At 33.2% G+C, this 25,971-nt stretch overlaps 1 protein-coding gene across 5 annotated transcripts in view; it reads right to left on the bottom strand.

Annotated features, from left to right (window-relative positions):
* Positions 1 to 473: 473 nt before the first annotated feature.
* Positions 474 to 25,971, bottom strand: part of tgo (Aryl hydrocarbon receptor nuclear translocator homolog tgo) — a 439,650-nt gene continuing 414,152 nt past the window's right edge. For 4 of the 5 annotated variants that reach the window (XM_090402556.1, XM_090402553.1, XM_090402555.1 and 1 more), the window contains 4 exons: positions 25,008 to 25,219; positions 13,088 to 13,368; positions 9,955 to 10,060; positions 474 to 2,006 (listed from right to left, as the gene is read on the bottom strand). In XM_090402556.1, the coding sequence (XP_090258682.1) occupies positions 1,813 to 2,006; positions 9,955 to 10,060; positions 13,088 to 13,368; positions 25,008 to 25,219 (793 nt within the window). In that variant the 3' untranslated portion in view covers positions 474 to 1,812. The remainder of the gene's footprint in view (positions 2,007 to 9,954; positions 10,061 to 13,087; positions 13,369 to 25,007; positions 25,220 to 25,971) is intronic. The other variant, XM_090402554.1, reaches the window with a different exon arrangement.

The raw sequence follows: 25,971 nt of genomic DNA, 5'->3' as shown, positions 1-25,971 counted from the left end.
ATTTTTCGCTGTGAAGATGAGTTTGAAAGAAAAATCGTAGAATCACGGGAAATCCTACTGAACCCGGTCCACTTAAATAATAATTTAAGTTATAACATCCCAGATAGCCATGCTGCAGTTATTCAATATTGGCGTTCACGTGAACTTACACGCACAATTGCAACAAACAATGGCACGCCAGTTGGAACAACTTGAAAAATACAACGTTTTTATGTATCGATTATGTGAGGCAATTTGTACCTGTAATTTCCAGTTTGTTTATTTAAATAATTCAATGTTTATTAGTATTCCTTTCCTTTATAAATACCTGAAGAAGGCTGCTATATGCCGAAACTAGTAGTATTTATCATTAAAATCTTTATATGTTATCTCGGTCTTGGAGTCATTAAATCTATTTTTTGAAATGTATAACAACCGAGTAAAAACTAATCGCCACATATATATATATATATATATATATTTTTTTTTTTTTAAAAAAGATAAGTCTAAACAAATATGCCTTCTGAATTTCTGACATCTTTAAACAGTAGTTTTCACTATGTTAATAAAATCTGGCATACTTAGAACAGTGTTACTGGAAACTGCTAATTCTGTTTTCCCATTCTGGTACTTTGAACACTATACAATTATTAAATGTAAAACTTAAATGTGAATATAATGCAAAATACAAATTTTGATACATTGAAACAATTTACAGAATGTGTTATTCACTGGTATTGTGGTAAAGCTGTAAACTAAGCTAATGGAAAATAATACCTTAAATTAAATAGTGGTTCTCAACTTTCATAGGATCATATGTTACTTATGTTTATCATAAATTTGTTTATATTTTCAGTCCATTTGAAAATAGGACAAGTTCCATGGCATGACAACACATTTGGAGATTTAAAAAAAATTAATAATAATAAAATATAAAACAAAATATGGCATACACATCGACCTACAGTAACTCTGCAAGTTGCATGTTGAGAACCACTATCCTCGCAGGTATTCGTAAATAATACTTTTAATGTTTATTTTACAAAATGAACTATTACTGGCTGAAGCATCTTTTTACTGATAAAAATAGTAACAGCATTCTTTAACAAATTCTGTTAGGATGACATCCAATATAAAACAATGAATGAAGAATGTAACATAGCAACAGATCCTATACATCAGCAGGTCTGTTAAGGTGGAAAGGAGAGTATCCAATTGTGCTACCTTTTCCTTTCTTTCTTTTTTTGTTTTTATTTTTTATTTATTGTACATTTGCAATATAGATAACTTACCCTTTCCCTTAGACATATGCTTCAGAACATGCCAGCTTTAACAGTTTTATTCGTATGATTGTCCATCATGTTCTTGATGCTTCTTCCTCTCCTAACCAGCAACAGACCCACACACTAAATTTTATAATGGAATGATATAAGTGACAAAACTGTTCATAGTTTTCTGTATATAAAAAGGTGCATTAAACATTACATTTCAAGATGCAAATTATGTTACACAGTTTTGAACTTCCTTTTGCAGACTTTAACTGAGTAACTTTTACATCGTTCACCATACTGATGACAGGCTAATGAGAAAATGCTACTTTTCCTTTGATGATGATGATGATAATGATGACAGTGATTATGATAATGATGATATGGCCATATGCCCTATCCTTCAGCAAAATCTGGAGAAAGGACATTACTGGAGATAACATGGATTAATGAGATTAAAAAAAAAAAAAAAGAAATATGGCATACAAACTAGGAAAAATTTCACACCTGTTCTGTAGAGCATGGTACCTAATGATGAACTGGTCTACTTGACATTCAAGTCTGTTCATTCAGAAAAGGTATTAAACATTGATAGATCTTCAAAGGAAGTTGCTCCCGATTGGTCTAACATCTGTAACATATCTGTTAACTCTTGTTGTGGTGCACCACTACTTGGGCCATGGGCAGTCTGATGATTTCCTGCACCTGAAGGGGCTGAGTTATCAGCTGGAGCCCCACCTTGCCATTGGCCCCACATACCTATGGAGGAATTAAGTTTAGGTAAAAGAAATGCAAGGACCAAGCAAAGTGCACAAAACTTTGTAATACACTGATTTTTTATTTATTTATTAAGAATCAAATATGATTAGGCATCTGGAAGTATTTAATAATACACATTTTTTTTTTAATTCATTAGCAGGGCTTGCAAAATGTGCTCATCCATGACAAGCAAGAAGATTAAGTTCACAACTTAAAAAAAAAAAACATAAGAGGAATTTAAACATTTAATTTACATAATATCTATTCTATGAAATGTTTTATGTCGTAAATATTTCATATTTTCACCTTACTTCTCACGCTTTTTGGGACACATGGTCATTGCCAACTGTTAACTTTTGCAGTTATTTCATTTATTATCACTGTTTTGTCATAATAGAATATGATGAATAACAGGAGAGGATAGCATCACAGAAATCTTTTAAAGAGCATGCATTGATAATGGGAAACAACCAGCCATTTGTAACATGGAAATGTTTTTTAAAAATTTAATTAAATGAATTAATTAATTTTATGGTAACTATCAAATAGAAATAAGTCAATTACTGATAGCAGTAATTGGCTTATTTTGTACGAAACAATGGAATGTGTAAAATTTTTAACAATTACAGCAAATCCCTCGATTAAAACAGGTGCATTAATCGAAAATGCACTAATCGAATATAATAACCTATGGGAAAATGTATAATTTGTTCCACAGATTTCATTTTTGACCCTTAATTTCATTTATAAAAGAATTAGGTTTTTGTCTCAGGGTCTAATTAAAGGAAAACCATGAAGCTGAAAGACAATAAAACATAATCAGAATATAAATTTATTATTCTACTTCTTAACAAAGAATTGAGCTGATGTAGTTTGGCGGGCATTCTGTTTCTTTTTTTCATACAACTGATGGTATGGCCCTATTGCCTCTTCTGCAAATTTTACTGGTTCTCTCTTCACCAGGGTTAGTTTCTAAGCATAGCTGCTTAAAAACTTCGATTGTACGAAAATTATTTTTAATTTGTTTCTGTGAAATCTCTTTTGCCTGACTATCAGTGGTTAAATTTTCTTAATATTCTTCGGGATCTTCCTGCTGTGTATCTAAATTTAACAGGTCGGAATCACTCAATTCTTCAGAATGAGATTTAATTAACTCATAGACATTATCACTGAAGGGGAGAAAGAAATGAAGGACGTATGAATTAGCCACCAACACTGAAATCACGTGCTTTATAGATAAAATTTCCCAACTGTTATAGAAGCAAAATAGTTACCACTTTAAAAACTACAATGATCATAAAAGAGAATTTAATTTTCCGATGTGTAATGATAAACAGCTCATCCCAGAAGACGGACTGATTACCCTATTATCGGAATTGATTTTGCTTTTTGTGACATACGCAGAAGTGTCGAAGGGTCTTGAATCTGTGGGCGTACTATAGCAGACGACATAAATTTTGGCGGTAAAAGGAACATACTAGTGTACATGGAAGTAGTGTAGTATGCCATTAAAAATATCTTTGTAAAATGTTTTAAATCGGTAACTAAATTATTTCATTCTGGCGAGTGATTTTTTAAAATAGTTAGCCATAAAATTGTATAGATAGAAAATTTTTAAAATCTGTAACATTTATTTTTAAGATGTATATAGGCACACTAATCGAATTTGGGTATTGAAAAAAAATGACGCACTAATCGGGAGCACATTAATCGAGGGATTACTGTACTAGTGTATGTTGAAACTTAGAAAGATGAGAACAAAGTATTGCAGTTTTTTTTTTTTTTTATATTTTTAAAAATATATATTCTCTTCATGGTTTTTTCCAAAGCCTTTGGAAAATGCTGTGAAACACTCAAATGAAACATCCCAATCTGCCTAAAAGAAAAATATTTGACAGTTTACTTTTGGTAATGACATATGGAAGTGAAATGTGAACTTTGACACAAAAATTGACCAACAAGTTGAGGACTACTAAGAAGAAAATGGAAAGATCATTACTTGGTATTACTATTCTAAACAGACAGCACAATAGTTGGATCACAGCTCAGACTAGGGTGAGAGACATTATAACTGCCATTAAAAGATTCAAATGGATAGGCAGGTCATATTGCAAGATATAACACTCAAAAATGGACAAAGTTGATATCTGAATGGTATCCCAGAGATGGAAAGAGAGCTGCAGGAAGACCAAAGAGAACGGTGGGAGGATGAGATGAAAGAGATGGGTGGAATTCAATGGCATAGAAATGCTAAAGATAGAAATGAATGGAGAACTTTGAGGGGGGGGGGGGGCACTCGTCCAGCAGTGGACAGAAAATGACTGATGATGGTGATGATATATTATCTTTAAATGAATTCTAAAAACATAACCTAAATGCTTTTTGAATTGCTATTTATTATCATTTGCGGTAGATAACCTCAAACGATAATAAATATCTACATGGTCAAAGACTTTCCAGTATCAGCTGATACTATCTATTTATAAAAAATACATGGGTATAGATATTAAAGACGATGGCATTATCATCAAATAGCAATTTTTATATTTTGCTATAAAACAGATAAGGATTGTTATCTAATTTTATGGGAATACTGAGTTTTAAAATTCATGATACTTCTTAAAATTACTTTCATCTCAATTCTATCTTTTGTGCAACCTAGAATACATTTCCCCTCCCTAATTTAACACATACAAATTTAAACCTTGAAAGGGTATATTAAGGAAATTCTATTCTAGTAATTCAGAAATGCATGAGCCCACCACATCATCATATCTGGGATATTATTCCTGTACACCTATTATTCAAGTGTTGTTGTGGCATCAAAATGACACCACATGTGAAAAAAAGCTAAAGCTAAAAAGCTTCAAGATAAGTTATATTCTCCATATAGTCTTCAAACCAGTTCCTTACAGCATAAGCTCCATCTCTGCACATGACTTACTATCTGTAGTTAGACCCATTAGTCAATAAACAACAAAGGCTCTAATTCTAATCAGTGAAACTTATTTCATTCCAGGCTGGAGGAGGTGAAGTGAAATTTCACCTCCTTCAGCCTGGTAGATGGAAGCCATGCATAAGGGGTTCATCTGCATGGCAGAAGGAACTGTTATTCATAGGTCCAGTCCACTCTTTTCCAAACACCATGCTGCTGACACAACAGTATCCACTTTCACAATGATCTTTGCAAGGAGAGGGTATATTATGGGACTTCTATTTTGGAAATTCATAAATGCATGAGTTCACCACATCATCATATCTGGGATATTATTCCTGCACACCTATTATTCATGTGTTGTATTGTGACAACAACTGTAGAAACATCTGTGGGCTGCATGCAACCAAAGTGGTTTAGATCTGTGACTCTTGAGCTCACAATGACCATGTCCTTTTTTAATTCTGTGATATTGTTACTTTTATTGTTTTTAAGCACATGTATCTTGTGTAACATTAATATATATAATTTTTCTGGATAACAAACACATTAAGGAAAATATTAAAGTTCGTTACAAAAATTTACAGCTAATATTTCTCTAGTGTCACATCCATAATCATAACGGGGACTAAGGGTAAACAATTCAAATCAGCTAAATAAGATGTTTAAAGTGACAGTGATAATAATAATATAAGGATATGAAATTTAATTATTTATTTATTTTTTGATAACTATTTTCCAAATATGGGAGACTGACATAGAATCAGCTTTACTGAGATTTGGCTTATGTAGAAAATTTTTTCAGGATCCCTTGAATAATTTCAAATTTTAAAACAATTGTGTGAAGTGTAATATCCTGCTATTTAATACAATCACCTGTAATATCAGTCACCTAATCCAAACATACCAAGTTGAAGTATATGGATCTAGTTCTGTTCTTTGTCTAACAGGTAAATGCTCAGTTTGACCAACATAGTTGAGGCTACACGAACAAAGAATGCATGCAATATACACCAGCAAGAGTCCAAGGATGAAGGGGGAAAAAAGTTTTAAAGTAGGGGAAAAATAAAAAAAAAAAAAGGCAGAGAATTTTAAAGGAACAGAAAACTGGAAATCCTTTTAATAGGATAGTTTTTTCTAGGTTTACAACCTTATCCAGTCCTGAAAAGTCGTAAACCAATAACACATTTGTATTGTGAGTAGCTAAGGATTTTTTTTTCTCTATTTTTATCAATGTTATATTTTTTTTTTGTATTTTCATGTAATTTTTTATATAATCTGGAAACCTCAACTCTAGAGACCAAACATGCAACTTTTCAAGCAATTTCAGGCCTCCAGTAAGGTAGGCAATGGTATTAATACAGGACAATTAAATTCATCTCTCATCTAAAGATAATCACAAAACATCTATGTCCATAGCAAGATTCAAACCTGCTGCTTGATAGTTGGAGAGCAGAGGTAAGCTAACCACGTGGCCAACCAGGCAGGCAAAATTGTTCTGTTAAAAAATATTTAAAAAAATTCACTCATGTTAAAATTTTTTTTTAGTTTCCTACATCCTTCTCTCCTGTTCAAAAAAAATCTCTTCCTTTTTTCCTATTTTAAAAGATAAAGTACTCCCTTGGTCTCTTCCTAGTCAAAATGGATGTTCAGCTGAGGTTATACATGAAGGACATGAAGTATATTTGTTTCTATGAATTTGGCATATTCATATTAGTCGACTATGGCATTAATATGATATTAAGTGGAAGGACGTGATACTCCACTGCAGTTCTTTAAAATTTGCAAGATTATTCAAAGAGTCCTGTAAAGGTGTTCTACATCAACCAAATCTCAATACAGCTGATTCCATGATGCACTCTCTCTCTCTCTCTTCCCCTCTCTATTTTATATGTGGGAAATAGTTATCTGAGAAATGAGCACCTAAATTTAACATCTTTCTGTTATTATTATTTAGCAAACAGATAATGTTGCTATCACTTTAAGTGTGATTTTTAACACTAACTCTAATGATGCTAGTGTGACACTAGATATATATTAGCTGTAAAGTTTTGTAAATAAACTTTAATTTTTTTCTCCTCAATGTGTTTGATATCCATAAAAGTATTTGTAATAATCATTACCTTTCCTGTGAATTTAACTTTCTGGCTTGTACAATCATATATGAATTTTCCAGTTCAAGAGTCTGAGTTGCAGAATGCTATACAGTGGAATGTACCAACATATCAGTTTCTAGTGGTGTGGTCATTTTAATTGATAATGAATGGAGAGAAAATGGAAAAATAGAAAACTGTGAAAAAGCATTAGAATGCTGCATCAATCACAATTAACAGATTACCTAAAAGAAGCCCAAATCAGTGAAGATATAGAAGAATGGAAAACATTAATCAAGATAATCCATAATAATGCTGCCTCTGAAGTTCTTGGAAAGAAAAACAAAATATTAAAAAGAAAAACGTTAAAAATCTGGAACACAGATATAGAAAATGCAATAAAAGAAAAACAACTAGCATACAAATCACTCCTTCAAAAATATACAAAGGAATCAAGAAATACAGCTAAAACCATAGTACAGAAAGCTCACCAAGATGCTTGGGACAGATTTATTAATAAAATAGAAGGCATACAGAAGATGAAGATATAGTTTACAAAATATTAAGGAAATTAAACGACAAAGAAAGAGATACAACACAAATCAACATAACAGAAAATAATAATGAAGAAATCAGTACTGATATACTGATACCTTTATTGCATCTTTTAGTTCTTCCAATTTTACTGGAAGAACTAAAAGATGCAATAAAGGTATCAAAAAATAGAAAATCAACCAGATTAGATGTCATAAATACAGAGTGTTGGAAATATGGTGGAGAATATTTACATCACAGATTCTTAAAATTAATAAATAACTGTTGGAGGAAATGTGAGGTTCCATCAGACTGGTTAAAAGCTAAGGTTATATATTTATATTTAAGAAAGGAAACAGAGATGATTGTGAAAATTACAGAGAAATAAATTTATTAAATATAGGTTACAAAATTTACAGTAACATCCTGAATAAAAGACTTAGAAATATTGCAAAATATCTATTCTCAGAAGTACAAAATGGTTTCAGACATGGAAGATCATGTATAGACAATATTTATGTATTAAAACAAATTATTGAAAAAAAAAGACGAGAATTTAATTTAGAGATTCACATGACCTTTATAGATTATGAGAAATCTTTTGATAAAATACACAGAGAAAAACTATGGAATATAATGAAAAAATGGATATCCATTATATTTGGTACAAGCTATACAAAGTTTATATAAAGATACAAAAATACAGTTACAGTTAGGTAATAAATCAACAGAAGAGACTGAAATAAATCAGGGCATCAGACAGGGATGTAACTTATCTTTAACTCTATTCAATATATATATATATATATTGATCAGATTATTAAAATATGGAAAACAACAATAAAACAAGATATCCAGTTAACCAGAAGAACTGTTATCAGTATAATGCTGTATGCAGACGATCAGATTCAAGACAATGAAGATGACCTTCAAAAATCAGTTTATGAATTAAACAAAATAAGCCAACAATATGATTTAAAAATTTCACAAAAGACATGGTATTTAAAAGTGAAGATCATATTAGATCAAAAATAGTTATAGAAAATAAAATAATAGAACAGATGACAGAGTTTAATTATTTAGGCTGCATAATAACATATCTAAAGGATAAAGATATAGATGAAAAAATAAAGAATTTCAGAAAATCTGTGGAACAATTAAAATGACACTGAATAAAAAAAAAAAAAAAAGACAAGAAACTCGATTAAAATTTTATAAAGTATGGCCACTCCCACTCTAATATATGGTTCAGAAACATGGACTTTTAAAAAGAAAGATGAAAGTAAAATACAAGCTGCAGAGATGAGATTTTTAGGAGCAATTAAAGGATGCACAAAACTGGACCATATAAGAAGTGAAAACATCAGAAAAGAACTAGATATTTACAATGTAAATGAAAAGATCCAGGAAATATATAGAGAAATGAGAAGAACATATATTTAGGATGGAAAGATATTGACTACCACAAGAGGTGGATAGATATAGACTGGGGTGGGGGGGGGGAGAGAAGACCAGCTGCAAGACCAATCAAGCTGAAACATGCAAATGCCTAATCCTTGAAGAGTAGAAGAAGACAATCATACATCCAACTATATTATGCTAGTAAGCATATCACAACATACACTTTATACAGCAATATACTGGGTCTGTTACACTCTGGATGACGGCAGTCATAACCCAATGTTATGTTAGCGTAGTGATCAGTAACATTTACTAGTTGCATATGTTTTCGGGCTAGTTGGTCTCTTCTGCAGAAGGAAAAAATTTGTTGTTGCAAGGGAAATCCTACTAACTACATCTAATACTGGAAATTTTAGCCTGGCCTGATAAAAGTCTAGAAATCTTCTATCTCAGATAGGATTTGAATCTGAGTCTTATTTTCTAGGCAAGACATAGACTGCTCTATGAGAATGTAGATAGTTTGAAGGAAGAAAGAAAGAATCCTTAATTCCTTTATAACATCAAAATGCAAGCTTCTTCTAAGATCAAGATGTAATTTTTTGCATAGCAAAGAAACCAACCTTTCTTCACCTTTATAAGAATGATTCAACTTAAACTCTTTTCTTTTTCTTTTTATAAACTTTGAGTTCCCTCCAACATTCCCTTCACTTTTTTAAAGTTACTCCCAGCTTGTGTGTGAGTAAGTAGACTACTAGTCACTCACACACATCTGTTCCATTAGTTTATTTCTCTTTTTATACATTACATGATTTTCAAAATTAACTGGGTTATTCGGATGCATATTCAATTTTAGTAATCAACAAGATACTAAGATATACAGAATGCAGAAGAAAAATGATAAGAAAGCCCATTACTTATGTGCAAGAATTTTTAACAGAATGAAAAAATGAAATCAAATTTTTATTTCTTAACACATATATCTTACCTCTAGACCCTGGAGTGGATCCTAATTGAGTATAAGTAGGACCAGAGGGACTACGGGCTGGGGAACTCATTGGACCATAACTTTGACTGAAGGCTTCTGAACTTGGCTGTATGAATATAAGAGCATAAGATAAATGCCTGAGAAACATAAAGATTAAAATGAACTAAAAGGGCAATTGATTAAAATAAATGTTTTTTTTTTTTTTTTTTTTTTTTTTTTTTTTAATACCATCAAAATAACACTATGCTAAAAGCTAAATACTCGATAGGGTTTGATTCTAGGGGGGGGGGGACCTTATAAAGATGAATCTCAATAGTATTTATTTGGAATCTAAGTTTATATATAAATATTATTTTTCAGGGAATTACGATGTATACTAAATATTAATTATAACTTTAATTAATAGAAGAATCTGTAGAAAGAAAAACTAGTTGTTGCAAGGGAAATCCTACTAACTACATCTGTAAAATTTAGCCTTGCCTGATAAAAGTCTAGAAAATTCCTCCTGTCTCAGATACGTTTATATATATTGTTGTTGTTGAAATTTTAGATTTACAGTTCAGCATCGTTATAGAAAAGTGTGGATTAAAAAAAAAACACCTTTAAAATAATCCATGATAAACTGGCTAGAATGCTTGGATTTTCAATGGGAAGTTATTTTTAACATACTAAAGTATTTTCCTTATGGGTAAGCCTTTCTCACCTAGTGTTCCTTGAGGATTACAACCATAAAAATAACTTGAATAAGTTCCTAATTCATTCTCAACCACTATCCCCCAATGTGCTATAGGTTGTGCAACCTTCAAGCAACAGACTGCTATATAGGCGTACCGAGAATGTGTAATAAGTGAAAGAGTTTGCATCAACAACATGGGTCAAAATCTCTCAACCACTGTTATAAGTTATGATGAAATGAAAAAGAGAAAAGTCAAAGAAATGTTTTTTAAATGAAAAAAAAAAAAAAAGTAAACTGTGACACAATGTACATAAATAATGGCTTGACATTGAAATTACCTGTAAAAGTGGCAGTGTATAACTGAATTAATTTTAAAACAGCATAAGTCGCTTTCTATATACTTTCATGATTGTTCTACATTACAGTACCACAGTCCATGACAAGTGGTAAGAGTTCATTGCATGTCTGCAGTTTTTTATAATATACCACATCCATTAAATACATCCCTGCAAGCAGAATTCAAAGGATGACAAGTTTGAATTCAGGGATATGGCCAAGCATGAAGTGGAAGTAGATGTAGTGGAAACAGAAAGATTTATCACTTCTTTGAAATTACTTATAACAATGATTAGGAGTGTTGATGGATTGCACATGAGTGGTTCACCCATCTCATGTGAGTTAGATCTCATCTGAAAACAAAATACATTTTGTAAGCTATTATTCTATCCATTATTATTAAGCTTTACTGTTTTCTCCAAATTTTACCAAAACATTTTTTTTATAAGTCTAGTATTCATTTTTACTATGCTACTGATGTGCTGTTTTGGCCCCCTTTGCAATATGCCTTCTAAACTTCAATTTCCTATCCTCAATGACCCCCAAGTTCCTTGTCTCATCAACATCTTTCAGTTAAATTCCATCAGTATAGTACACAGCATGTAATCTCATCCTCCCAAAGTGCATCACCATGCACTTGGCCACGTTAAACTGGCCGCCATTTACCTTTGTCCATACACCAGCATATTTAAGTCATCTTGCAAAATCACTACATCACCTTCATAGTCACCCAGTTTTGCATCATCAGTAAACAAGTGGATATTTTCCATCACATTATGTCCAATATCATTAATGTACAAATTAAACAATAGAGGACTAAGTACTGAGTCCTGAGGTACACCACTAGTCACCTGCCTTTTCCTGGCCTCAACTCTTCCATAAACCACTCTTTGACTATGCAGATATAATTAACTGCCCAGTCATAATTAAGTTTATATGAAGCCAAGTTTCTTTGCCATCATAGACCACTGAGCCTAACACATTATGGAAAAGGTAGATAGATAAATAATTAAAAGGCATGCAAAGCCTTCTGGTAACTTCCATAATACTAGGACTGCACAAGAAAAACCATTATAAGTTCAATTTTAGTAATCAACTAAAGAAACTTTCTCCTTTCAGATAATTTCAGCTGATCTTGATCATTTCCTCCAAGAAGAAACTCAGTTTTTCCCGAATCAACATTTTGATCAGCAGAATTTACCACCGAACATTGTCTCTTATCTAGTATGCCATGAGACTGCACCCAGCCTCGATAATGATGAGAGGTTGAGACCTGCTAGTGATTGATTTCCAAGAAGCTAAGAGCTAAAAGACTGGCACCTACTCCTTTTGAGGAAAGCAAGGTATTAATGGATGTGTGCATATGTGTGTGTGTGTGTATATATTACTTTTATATATGTAAATTATATATCCTACACACGAAAGCTGCAGAACCTATAATGCAATGGTGTGTGTGAGTGAGCGACAAGAGTTAAGAGAGATGATTACAGGAATAAATTTGTGCTAGAGACAGATATTTATATGCTTCATTCTTTATCCTAGTGGTGCTAAATATACTTGTAAAATCTCTTACAATGGATGGAATACAGATACTAGTGATGTGAGAACTCACATCCATTGTAGCTGAAATTTGAGAATGATGGCAGTAATTTTTTTTATTCCTTAAATTACTAATGCTAATGTTTGAGAAACACTGATACAGGACACTATACACTTTTTAAGCATGTGCTCTGCATTATGAAAACAAATGGTAATAAATATATTTCACATACAAACTTTTACTGTTTGCTTATGCCAAGATAAAATATAGATGAAACAAAATTTTTTCTTTTAAGCTTACACGGTGATCCGAATGCATTTTTGAAAATTATGGAGACAACTACCGTGTTTGAATAAAAACTTTAGTTTAAGATTTTAGTTATATTAAACTAAAAGTTTTTATTCAAACACGGTAGTTGTCTCCATAATTTTTAAAAATGCAAAAATATAATTTCTTGTTAAATGTAATGTTTAATAAATATCTTAAACAAACTGAATTAGGTATTTTCAAATTTTATTTATTTGTCTAAATGAAACTTTCTAATAAATTATAGAAGATAAACATTTTACAATTTATATTACCTGTCCCATATGTCTCTGTGTCCATGCAGCTTGAGGTGAAGAAGCTGATGATGTGGTAGCAGAAGGTTTACTTATGCGTGCTAGCACACCACCTGTTGCAACAGTCACAGCAGCTGATGGAGGTGTCTGAGCCATAGAGCCTGCTAAGCCACTTGCTGCTCCTCCTCCCCCGACACTGGTACTAGGGTAGGTTAAGGTTGTATGCGTTTGTGTTCCAGACTCATAGCCTCCATAAACTGGCTGGCCTGATCCTGGACGTCGTTCCTGTAAACCCTGAGTTCCTAGATAAACATGCAGAATGGTATTTTACATTGAAAATAAAATAAAATTATACAAATTTTCCTTTTTGCTAGTTTATTTATTTTGATATCAAACTTATTTCCAATTTCATAATAGTAAAATTAAGACTGTTACCATGCTGGAGTAATAACTTCAGCCATTTTGGTTTTCATATTAAAGTCATCATTTGAAGCGTGCACGCACACAAAAAATAGATTATAATTCATAACAGCACTATTAATCTGACTAGCTGTTGATCATAGCCTAATCTCTTGTGAAAAATAAATAAATTTAAATAAAATCAGCAAATAAATAACTGTGTGTGTGTTTTTTTTCTTCCAATAGTAACCCTACTAGAAGTAATTTATTTCCTACATGCTCCATTGCATATATCGCATGTAGCTTCTAAATAACTCATTAACATTTGTATTTATAGTTTTGTGTCAATGTTCATATTTATATTTATAGTTTTACATCTAAATGTACATATTTCAGATGTTAACATTCATATTTACATATTTTAAACTATATAATCCAAACATTATTAGTAGTTATATTAAATTACAATGATTGGAAGTTTATCCTATTGGCAAAATTAAATAATTTTGAGTAATGCTTTTGGATAAGTCTCTATTTTGAAACTGGCCACTAGTCAGTTTTTTCAGAATCTGAGATAATCAAAGACAATAACTCTATGTGTCATATTAGGGACATCCAGATGGAGTCTAGTAGCTGACAGTCATACAATAAGTGATCAACAGTCTGTTGAAAGTGTGGACATGGAAGGTATGTAAAAGTGCAGTGGAAAGAATATGCAATCTAATGAAATATTCTTATAACGCTGGTATCATATCATTAATAGTGACTATTGTACTTCGTGCTATATCAAATTATTTGTGTGTGTGTAAATGAGGGCTGTTCAATAAGTCCATGCAAAGTCTAAAAGATGGTGCCACCAGTATGTACTGAGGTTATTTTTAGTTGCCGGCAACTGTTGGAAGATCACACACTAAGTTTCTGTCAGATAGATCTATTATTCTGTGTTTGGCATTCATTTGAAACAATCAAGTATCACGATTTGTGGAAAAATGGATGAGAAAGAATTTCGTGTAGCGATTAAACATTACTTTTTGAAAGGCAAAACAGCTCAGGAAACCAAAGTTAAGCTTGATAAACATTATGGTGAGTCTGCACCTTCGATTAGAATGGTTTATAAGTGGTTTAGTAACTTTCGAAGTAGCCATATGAGCACACACCCTGTTGAGGTCACTACTCCAGAAATTATTGAAAAAATCCATGATATGGTGATGGATGATAGAAGAGTGAAGGTGAGTGAAATTGCTAAGGCTGTGGGCATCTCAAATGACCACATACATAATATTTTACATGAACATTTACATGTGAGAAAACTATCCGCAAGATGGATGCCACGTTTGCTCACACTGGATCAAAAGCGTCAACATGTGAACTGTTGCAAGGTCAGCTTGAAGCTGTTTCAACGGAATCCACAGGAATTTTTGCATTGTTTCGAAACATGGATTCATCACTACCAGCCTGAGACCAAGGAACAGTCAAAACAATGGGTTGCAAGCAGGGAATCTGCACCAAAGAAAGCGTTCCTTCAGCAGGAAAGGTTATGGCCGGGATGCTCGTGGCATCATCTTCATAAACTTCTTGAAAAAGGGCAAAACGATTACCGGAGTATATTATGCATGTTTGCTGGATCGTCTAAATAATGAAATCAAGGAAAAACGACCAGACTTGTCAAAAAAAGATTATTTTTCACCACGACAACGCACCCGCTCACTCTTCTGCAATTGTGACCGCAAAATTGTTCGCTTTATGCTACGAAGTCCTTTTGCCTCCCTTTCCCCCTCTCCAAATTTGGCTCCCTCAGACTACTATCTGTTTCCAAACATGAATAAATGGTTGGCAGGAAAGAGATTTTCATCAAACGATGAAGTGATTGCTGAAACAACTGCTTATTTTGAAGAGTTGGACAAATCATATTATATGGACGGGATCAAAAAACTTGAGCATCATTGGACTAAGTGTATAGACCTCAAAGGAAACTGTGTTGAAAAATAAAAAAATATTTGTCCCCAAAAAATTATGTTTTCTTCATTTTTGCATGGACTTATCGAACAACCCTCGTAAATTATATCAATAGCTATGAAGTTTAGTTTATTAAAGTTTGCTTATTTATTTATTTTGGTGGTAAAGTACAATTATACTTAGAGCATTGGAATCTTCACTAGTTTTAGTTTGAAAGGCAATTGCTTTGATGCCAGCGATATTCCTAGGCAGTGATGGCCTATGATTCTATTCTTCCTAAATATGGTATCTGATATATGAATTGAAATTCTTCTATATGGTGACTAGTGTGGAAAATACTGGTAACCTTAAGTGTTCATTTATGTTATTTGCAAATTACAAAAAAATCACTGTGTAACAATGTAGTAAAAGATTATTTCCATTTTTAACCATTACTTGTAAAATGTTAAAATAGTTATTATATAAAAAAATGAAAACACCCTCCCTAAAGGAAGAACGCAAAGACAAATATAAACATATAAAAAATATGATACATAGAAAGTGTAAAGAAGCAGAAGAACAATGGTATACAGAGAAATGTAAAGAAATAGAAGATCTAACAAAGACTGGGAGAATCGATAAAGCTTATAACATTACAAAAGGAATAAGCCAGCAAAACAAGACAAGAAGTACAATTATCAAAAATAAACTTATAGATAAGGAAGAATTTCAGAAAGATGGAAGGAGTACTTAGAAGATCTATATAGTGAAAAGATCTAGACACCAAAGCTATAGAAGATGAAACAAGACTTGATGTGGAAGAAATTGGTCCAACTATATTAAGAGATGAATTTGAATGGGCACTGAATGAATTGTCAACCAACAAGATACCAGGCATTGATAACGTTCCTTCAGAATTAATAAAATACTCAGGAAACATAACTAAGTCATACCTTTTCAAGATCATAAAGGATATTTATGAAATTGGAATCGTACCCAAATATTTTACACAATGCTCTATCACCATTCCTAAAGTAAATAATGCAAACAAGTGTGAAAATCATCGAACGATAAGCTTAGTATCACATGCTTCGAAAATTATACAAAAAAGATTTTGGAAGTTTATTTTGCACTTGGTTAGACTATAATAAATTTAGTTTAATCCTTTATCCAAGTGTAAGCAAACAAAGTTTGGGCCTGAAAATATCTTCAGGACTGAGATAAGGTGGTACATCCCTTGGCAACTCGTAGCAAAGGCAGACCAAGCTCTCATCACTCCTTGTCTCAGTATCTCCCATAATGCAAAGCACATCTCCTTGCAGACATGTACACTGCTATGCATTAAAGGAAGGGCCATTACCCAGACCGGTTTCGACCTTTACTGAGGTCTCGTCAGTGGGAGGCAAACCCTGAGTGGTGATACTAAGGCAGAAGCAATGGAGAGGTCATATTTACCTATATGAGTTACCAACCGGTGTACCACCTTATTTTTAATTACTCTGGATTTAGAGGAAGAAGTTGGAAGTTTACTTTGCACTTGGTTAGACTATAATAAATTTAGTTAAATCCTTTATCCAAGTGTAAGCAAACAAAGTTTGTGCCTGAAAATATCTTCAGGACTGAGGTAAGGTGGTACATCCCTTGGCAACTCGTAGCAAAGGTGGACCAAGCTCTCATCACTCTTTGAATCAGTATCTCAGATCTCAATAACGGTTGAAACTGGTCTGGGTAGTGGCCCTTCCCTTAATACTTGTTAAAGATACTGAGACACTTGTTAAACATTTTTACCAGTAAAGAACTTAGCATCCAGCTCAAAAAAGGCTAGTGAAAACATACATATGGAGCATTGCATTATATGGTTGTGGGGCCTGGACTCTAACAAAACAAGACATTAAAAAGTTGGAGGCATTTGAACTTTGGTGCTGGAGAAAGATGATGAAAATTAGTTGGACAGAAAGGAAAAGTAATGAGGAAGTTCTAAATATAACTCATGAAGAGCAGTCATTAATGACACACATCAATAAGAGAAGAAAAAGCCTAATTGGACACCATTTGAGGCATGGGGAAACTGATTACAGAAATAATGGAGGGGACTGAAGAAGGAAAGAGGCCACGAGGCAGACTAAGAATTTCATATATTATTATTATTATTATTAGACACCTCCAGGGAGTCCAAAGACTCATCGAGGGAGGGAGGGCACCTGTACTACAACTCTGTCTCAACCCCCTGAATCCACCAACTGACCACAACTACGCCAACGCCATCTACCGCCAACCACCAACACTAGTATTTCCGCAGACAACACAAATATCCATGCCCGTGGCAGGATTTGAACCTGCAGCCTTTTGGCTGGAGAGCGAATACGCTAACCACTCGGCCAGCCAGGCTGGCATATATAAATAACATAATAATGCTAACTGGCACTAAGAGTTATGAAGAGATAAAAAGGAGGTCACAAGACAGGATGTTATGATGTGCTGCTATAATTACCAATCTTCAGATTGATGCACCGAAGAAGAAGATAAAAAATGATATTATTTTGGACTAGTTCATTTCTTAAAATCTATTTGAGAATAAATAAATAAGGAATTAATATCCAATAAATTTTCATATGATCGTTTTATTTATGTCACTGCAGTAATGCCCAAGAGCATTCACAGAGTCAGCTGAAATGATGAAACACCCTCAACAGTGCAACGAGAAACAAGGGATGATTTTAAATCAAGTGATCTCTCATTAAACACAACATATATGGCTGCCAGCAGCTTGCAGAGGAACATGAATAAGCAAATATCTTCATAGCACATGGATATTTTCCTTTCTGTTATTCATGTTTTCAAATATTTCACAGTAAATGTTATCTATGTGTAATCTGATTTTTAATGTATTTTTTTTTGTTTATTCACTTATTTCTTCTAATGATGTGAAACATATGAATTTCACAATTCCAAAATAATAAACTATTTCAAATGCCAGTTGTTTCATGTATTATTTACCCTAAAATAAAATAGTCATCAACATCCCCAAGTTATCCCCTACTTGGTGATAACCAAAACTGAAACCTTTCAGTTTTGGTTATCACCAAGTAGGATCCCAACACTGGTTTTCATGGTCAATGTGGAGAAAGACCCTCAAAGAGTTCCTAAAGACATGGCATATTTTCTCCACATTCAAACAGCTTCTATGCTTCTTCAAGTGAAACCAGTTGGTAAATACACTCCAAAAATGGCTCAAATAACTCTACAAAATACTAAACAGGATGAGATCATCAAAGTTCTGAAAGTGGATAGAGGCAACACAATGGTTATTAAGAATTCTGCAGAATACAAAGAAAAAAATGCAAATTCTAATGAATGATGAGAACATCTATATTAAACTCAATCACAACCCAGTCATTCTCATAATAAAACAAATAATATGATCAAAGACATGCTACAATGGCCCAAAGATACCCAAAAACAGCTCATTTCAAGACATCCTGGTTCCAAAAGCAGGGTTGCCACTGAAACCCATTGTGGATGCAAGGTATTCTCCAATTTCATTGCCATCTAGAAATCTAGCAAACCTGCTAAGCTCTCATGTCAGCAAGACAACTTCTTTTATAAAGTACATGATGAATTTCACAGAATGCATCAAAGCCATTACAGTAGAACCTACTGATCTAATTGCAAGCCAAGGCATTATTGTTTAATGTTCCAAGAGCAGAAACCATACATTAGATGGAAGAAATTTTCACACAGTACAGCCTAAAAATTAATTATAAGAAAGCAAAATTATTAATTACTACAGGATCTATTTCCACCAAACACTGTAGATTTCCTCAAACGTATAAATAGCATTTTTTCAAATTCCAACAGGAATATTTTGAACAGAAGGAAGGACTGGCAATAAGTTCTTCCCTTTCTCCTCTGTTAACAAATTTGTTCATGGAGTGGCTTGAAGAGAAAGTCTTACAGTGGAAAACACGACCTAATGTTTAGTCCAGATGTGTTGACATATTCATTGTTTGGCATGGCTGTACTATCTAATTAGAAGAATTTGTATGTAGCTTAATAACATTCACCCTCATATTAAATTCAATTTGGAATTTCAAGTCAACAAGTCTTTACCATTTTTAGACACACTCGTAGAAGTGTCTGAGCAGAAAACACTCAATTTCTCAGCAGAAAGCCAGAAACATTGGACGAATAAGTTACTTGCATGCCATTCCCATCACTACCCATCACAAAAAAAAACAGTCAGATGAACATCAAATGCAAAATTTCAGAAGAACGATGATTCTCCCCTATATATACTAAGGTCAGCAGTCACAGATAAGATATCAAGGTTACTACAACAACAAAATATGACAGTTGCTTCTACCCCTCAACAAATTCTCCAATCTCCTAAAACTTCCCAAACCTTTCCATCTGCTAGTTAAAAAACTTGGTGTCTACAAGATCAACTGTATACCTGTGGGTTGTGTTACACTGGACAGACACAGACAAGGCAGGAGAGAAACACAAGTCTGAACACATCAAGGATGTGGAGAACAAAAGAAAATAAATATCAGGATTGGCAGCACACACAACCAAAACTATATACAACCCTCGTATAACACGGTACTTATACAACGAGTTTCGATATAACGTGGTCTACAAATGGTAGTAACCCTTGTTCAACGAGGTTTCGATAGAACGCGGTCTGCAATTTCTAGTAACCCTTTATTTTTTTTCATATATTTTTCACCACGGGACTTAAAAAAATCAAATTTTATCTTCGTTAAATTTGTGTCTGCCCATATCACGCAAGTAGTTATAAGTATCGAATTTAGTTTTATTGTATCCCTGAATAAGGTACTGTACAGAGGCTTTTGCAGTCTGTGTAATTCTCAACAAATAGTGCAATTAGAGACAGCTGGAATAAAAACAGCGCTAACTAATGAATCACATGTCCCCCTCTCACAGAAACTATGCTGTATGGACTCAAGCAAAACCATATGTTGCACTGAAACACAGTATCTAACTAAAAACTATTGTCCAATATTTCAATTATGAAATAAGTGTTTGTTTTATTGCATTTGAAATTCTCGATGTCATTATGACAGATCACAAAAGCTAACTTCAAATAAAATTCTACCAAGAATTGAAACATGCCATATAATGAGTGTGTGAGTTCGCCTACCATCTTAAATGCAAACAAGCAGCCATAAAATTCAACGAAGGGTCGAAACTTTGTGTGAGTTGAGCCAGTTGGTAATGAGAAGATCCGTCGGAACGATAAATTACACCCTGTCGTGAATGTGTTAAAACTAATAGTGAATGTTGTTATGACAGTTTCAGATGTTATGGAATTCGATTGAAGAGAATTGGCATTTCAACTCAACACTTGTCGGTTGCCTTTGTCTTTGGATCCCGCGATTTTTTGTTAATACTGCACCAATCATATGCACGTTTTATAGCTGCTCTCTCATGTAAAACAAAGTTCAACTTGTGCGTATTGTAATAATAAAAAAAAAGTTGAATAATTTATACGCATATAAAAGGATATCACCTGTAAATTGTTGATGTGCCACCTCTGGCACGAGTGCCATAGGTTCGCCATCTAGGGTTTACCGTAAAAGTGTTTATTGTTGAAAATTGTTTTTGTTTTCTGCCAGGAAAGCACATTAAAAATCATAAGTGTGTTATTCTCAAGCTGAGCAGTTTATTTTCTGGTGAGTTACATACATATGTAATGCTTTTTTTTTATGTAAAAGTTTATTTTTATTGTAATGGGCACTAAAACTGCAACAAAAGGGGAAAAAAACCAACATCGAAGAGGAAATTAATTTCTCTCGAAGAAAAAATTAAAATCTTGGATCGGTTGAAAATTGGAGAAAAACCAGGAATCGTTGCAAGGACTCTGAATTTAAATGAATCAACAATTCTAACAATCAAACAAAACGAACATAAAATCCAAGAAAGTGTTATTGCTGGGTCAACGGTAAGTGCAAAGCGTGTTGCTCGTGTATGCGATATTCTAATAGAAAAATTGGAGAAATCTTTAATGATTTGGATAGAAGATTACACTCAAAAGAAAATTCCTTTGGATGGACACCTTATTAAGGGAAAAGCTCTCAAAGTTTATAAACATTTAAAAGAACTTGATCAAGATTCTTCAGAAGAAATCTCTCAGCATGGATTTTGTGCCAGTAAGGGTTGGTTCGAAAACTTTAAAAAGCAGTTTTCTTTGTATAATCTTAGCACGTTCATTGCCAAGCTGAAAATTGGAATTTCATGTGGCGGCCAATTTTTTTTTATTTGATAGCGACATCCACGCGATAACGCATGATCGGCCAACGGGTGAGAACTTGTATCATGCGATATCGCGTGGTTATCAATGAACGTGTTCAAATCCAGGGAGAATCAGCATCAGCAGACATTGAAGCTGCCCGGAAATACTCAGCAGAACTTTAAAAAATCATTGAAGAAGGTGGTTATAGTGCAGATGAGGTGTTCAATCGGATGAATCTGGGTTATATTAGAAAAAATGCCAAAATGCACCTATATTTCGAAAAATGAAAGATCAGCTCCTGGATTCAAAGTTTCCAAAGATAGAATTACTCTACTGTTTTGTAGTAATGCATCAGGTGATTACATGACAAAACCAATGTTTATTAACCAATCCACAAATCCTCGTGCAATGAAAGAATACCTGTTTATTGTCAGGCCAACAAAAAGGCATGGGTTACAGCTAGCATGTTTGAAAATTTGTTTTTCAAATGTTTTTGTACCCGATGTGGAAAGTTACACAAAAAAAAGAATATGGACTTCAAAATTCTACTAATTTTAGATAACACACCAGACCACCCAACAAATTGAAGCCATCCAAATATTAAAATAACTTTTTTGCCGCCTAATATTACTTCATTTATTCAACCACTTGACCAAGGAATAATATCAACATTTAAGTCATATTATATTTGGCAAACATTCCAATTAATTTTGGAAAAAATGGAATCTAATCCAAATATGACACTGCCTCAAGTGGGGAAAGAGTTTTCAATATTGAATTGTGTGAAAATTATTTCTCTGTCCATTAAGGAATTACAACCCTCTACGCTGAATGCTTGCTGGAAAAAAATATGGCCTGAAGCGGTTCTGGAACAAAATTTTGTACCTCCAGTGGATGCCGAGCTAAGTTGTATAATAAACGTCGCACACATTTTTGGTGGAGAGGGCTTTTGCGATATAGTTGAAAACGAAATTAGTGAATTAATTGATGGAGAAATAGATTTAAATGAGGAGGAACTGATACAATTAATAGACGGCATCGAACCAAATGGCATGAAAAGTTCTGAAGATTCTGATTGTGATGAATCTGTTAAAGAATTCAGTTTAAAGAAATTAGCAGGATTGGACTTGGCAAGAAAGTTAGGAAGTTATTTTATGGATAATGATCCCTCAATGGAGCACTTGGGAAAAATCACGAGACAATTGGATATTTGTTTAGCGCCATATTATGAACTTAATAAAATATTGAAGCATAGTGGTAAGCAAAGTCTTATTACTGACTTCTTGATAACTAAACCAGCAGAAGTATGCAATGAGAATTATACAAATGATGTCCAAGAGATTTCCAGTGGTGACGACCTCTGGCCACTTAAAGAATATCTACAAAATGTTATTTCTGAAGACAGTGATGACGATTAAAATATGTGCTTTATTTTATTGTGTCTAAAACATTTATGCATTATGTGGAATGAAATTTATGATTTTTATATTTATATAGATTTGTATACATAAAAATTTATGATTTTTATATACACAATTTGTGATTTTTATAATTTTATACTATGTATTTGTCTCATAGTTTATGTTTTCTTAACTTACATGAATTACCTGAATTAAATAAAAATATTGTTTTTGTTGAATGTCATTGTTTATATAATTAAAAAAAAAAAAAGATTTCCAAACCTAACCCTACTTTTTCTATGTGATCTAAGTCTTGCATAACGCGATTTATATAACATGGCATTTCTATGGAACCTAACATACGCGTTATATGAGGGTTACCTGTATAAAGTACTATGGCAACAAACCAAAATGCTCCACATAGATTATTAATTCTTTTCAAGAGCATTCAAGAAGTCAGATGAAGTGATAAAAACCCTCAACAGTGTAACAAGGAACAAGGGATGATTTTACATCAAGTCCAGTTTTCTCTCATTAAAGATATGCAAGTGGCTGCCAACAGCTCACAGAGGACCAAGAATCGGCAAATACCTTCACAGCCAGCCTGGTTGGCCGAGTGGTTAGCATATCCGCTCTCTAGCCAAAAGGCTGTGGGTTCAAATCCTGCCATGGGCATGGATGTTTGCGATTGTCTGTGGAAACACCAGTGGTGGTCGACGGTAGATGGTTGGTGTAGTTGCAGTCAGTTGGTGATTGAATGATGAAGACGGAGTTGAAGAACAGGTATCCTCCCTCGATGAGTCCTTGGACTCCCTGGAGGTGTCAAATAATAATAATAATAATATTATTACTTAAATATAAAGAGTCAACAGGCTTCATTTCGGCGATATAAACATTATTTAAATTAAGGGGGATATTAAATCCCACATTGTTTTAAAACCGAATAAGAAACTCAAAGATTGGAATCAGAGAGTTTCATGTCAAAAATAGTATATTAAACTATAAAAGTATTGGCGATTACTAGCGTGAGCTAATGTAGTCCTAGTACGTAGCCCTAGTACTATGTACTAGGGCAACTCACAGCAAAGGTGGGTAAAGTTCTGATTGCTATTCTTGGTATTTTCCATAATGTAAAAACACATTTCCTAGGAAATGTATGCTGTTATTACATTATGGTGGGAGATCACTACCCAGATCAGTTTCAGCCTTTATTGAGGATTCATCAGTGAGTAGCTAGACCAAATTAATACCAAAGGGTATAGCGAAAAGAACTTATATACTCTGCTATACGAGTTGTCAAAAAAGGTGCCCCATTAAGTTACTTAAATATAAAGAGCCAACAGGCTTCATTTCAGTGATATAAACATTATTTTAATTAAGGGGATATTAAATCCCACATTGTTTTAAAATCGAATAAGAAACTCAAAGATTGGAATCAGACAGTTTCATGCCGAAAATAGTATATTAAACTATAAAAGTATCGGCAGTATAAAAAACTATAAAAGTATAAAAGTTTCGGCATGAAACTCTCCGATTCCAATCTTTGAGTTTCTTATTCGGTTTTAAAATAATGTGGGATTTAACATCTCCCTTAATTTAAATAATAATAATATTATTATTACAAGTTCCCTTTAATGGTAAGCACTGATGAAAAGAAAGTTTAATAATACGGTCAAAATTTTCTAACATTCAATACTGATGGAATATAAGAATTTTATTTCTCAAAATAATTTCTATACTAAGATGACTAAAGAAAAACAAAACAGAAAAAGTTTCTTGTTTTTTTTTTTAATTCTTATATGAGGGAAAATTATATACAAAGGATTTCTGTAAGTAAAAATGAAAAAAAAAAAAAAAAAAATACTATGATGCAATTATTTAGTAATTATGACCAGCATTTCATTTTCAGAAATTTAGTTTTCAACTTTTCAGAAATTTTTTAAAATATTACCTGGTAAATGTGCCCTTGGAACTACAGATGGATACACTTCCCCTGATCTAGGTATACTATAGTCTAACCCTTCAGGTTTTGCTTGAGAAGTAAGAAGCCCTCCAGGAGGCAATGGATGACCGTACTGGCTCATAGAGCCATCTCCTGCTCCCACACCTGGAGGTCCTTGCTCAGCAACTGATGGTGCAACATCTTGTTGATGATGGAGACTTCTGAAAGTAAAAAATACTAGCTATTATGTAATCCAATCCAATGTGATCAGGGTTTCGTTTAATATAAACGACATTAAAAATTTTCAATCTTATGATAATTAAAACAGTTTTTTTTCCCTTTTGAAACTATACTGATGTTAAATTCCAAAATACATTTGGATATTGCATATAATTAAACTTTATTTCAGCATTACTACTTATGTTAGAAAAGGGGAGTGATGTAAAATTGTGTGTGTATAAAAGTTGATATATATTATTATTATTCTTTTTGGTCAGGCAATTCATAGTTTATGGACTCATCATTTTCTACTTGTATATGGAAAATATATGATTTCTGCATTATTTAACCTTGGTATCTTCTTGAGTCTGGCTCCAAGTGATGACATTTTAATCAAGTTCATCTGGGAACTGTGATGAAGGGAGCCTCTTGTAGAACAGTAGGCTGGTATGGTGGTGGATGTTGCTTGCAGCTGTAGTGGGCTGAGGTTTGGCATAGTGTTTTGGGTGTAGCAAAGAGTTATATGAGTAAGTGATCTTTTCTAGGTCACTTATGAGTATTTGGAACCCTGAAGATACTGAACCAGTGAAATCCTTAATAAAGGTTGAAACTGTTCTGGGCAGTGACTCCTTAATGTTTTTGCATGGTATCTGATGTGAAATCAACAGCCTTTATATTGTTGTTGTTATGATCCATTGAATCGTTTCCGACTCCTGGCGACTCCACGAACATACACTCTTCATCCCGATCTGTC

The sequence above is a fragment of the Typopeltis vanoorti genome, chromosome 13 (genome assembly GCF_054136105.1).
Source record: "Typopeltis vanoorti isolate ZY-2024b chromosome 13, IOZ_Tvanoo_1.0, whole genome shotgun sequence".
Classification (NCBI taxonomy): Eukaryota; Metazoa; Arthropoda; class Arachnida; order Uropygi; family Thelyphonidae; genus Typopeltis; species Typopeltis vanoorti.
Note: the sequence above shows the minus strand (reverse complement) of the source record. Positions and strands in the feature narration are given on the sequence as shown.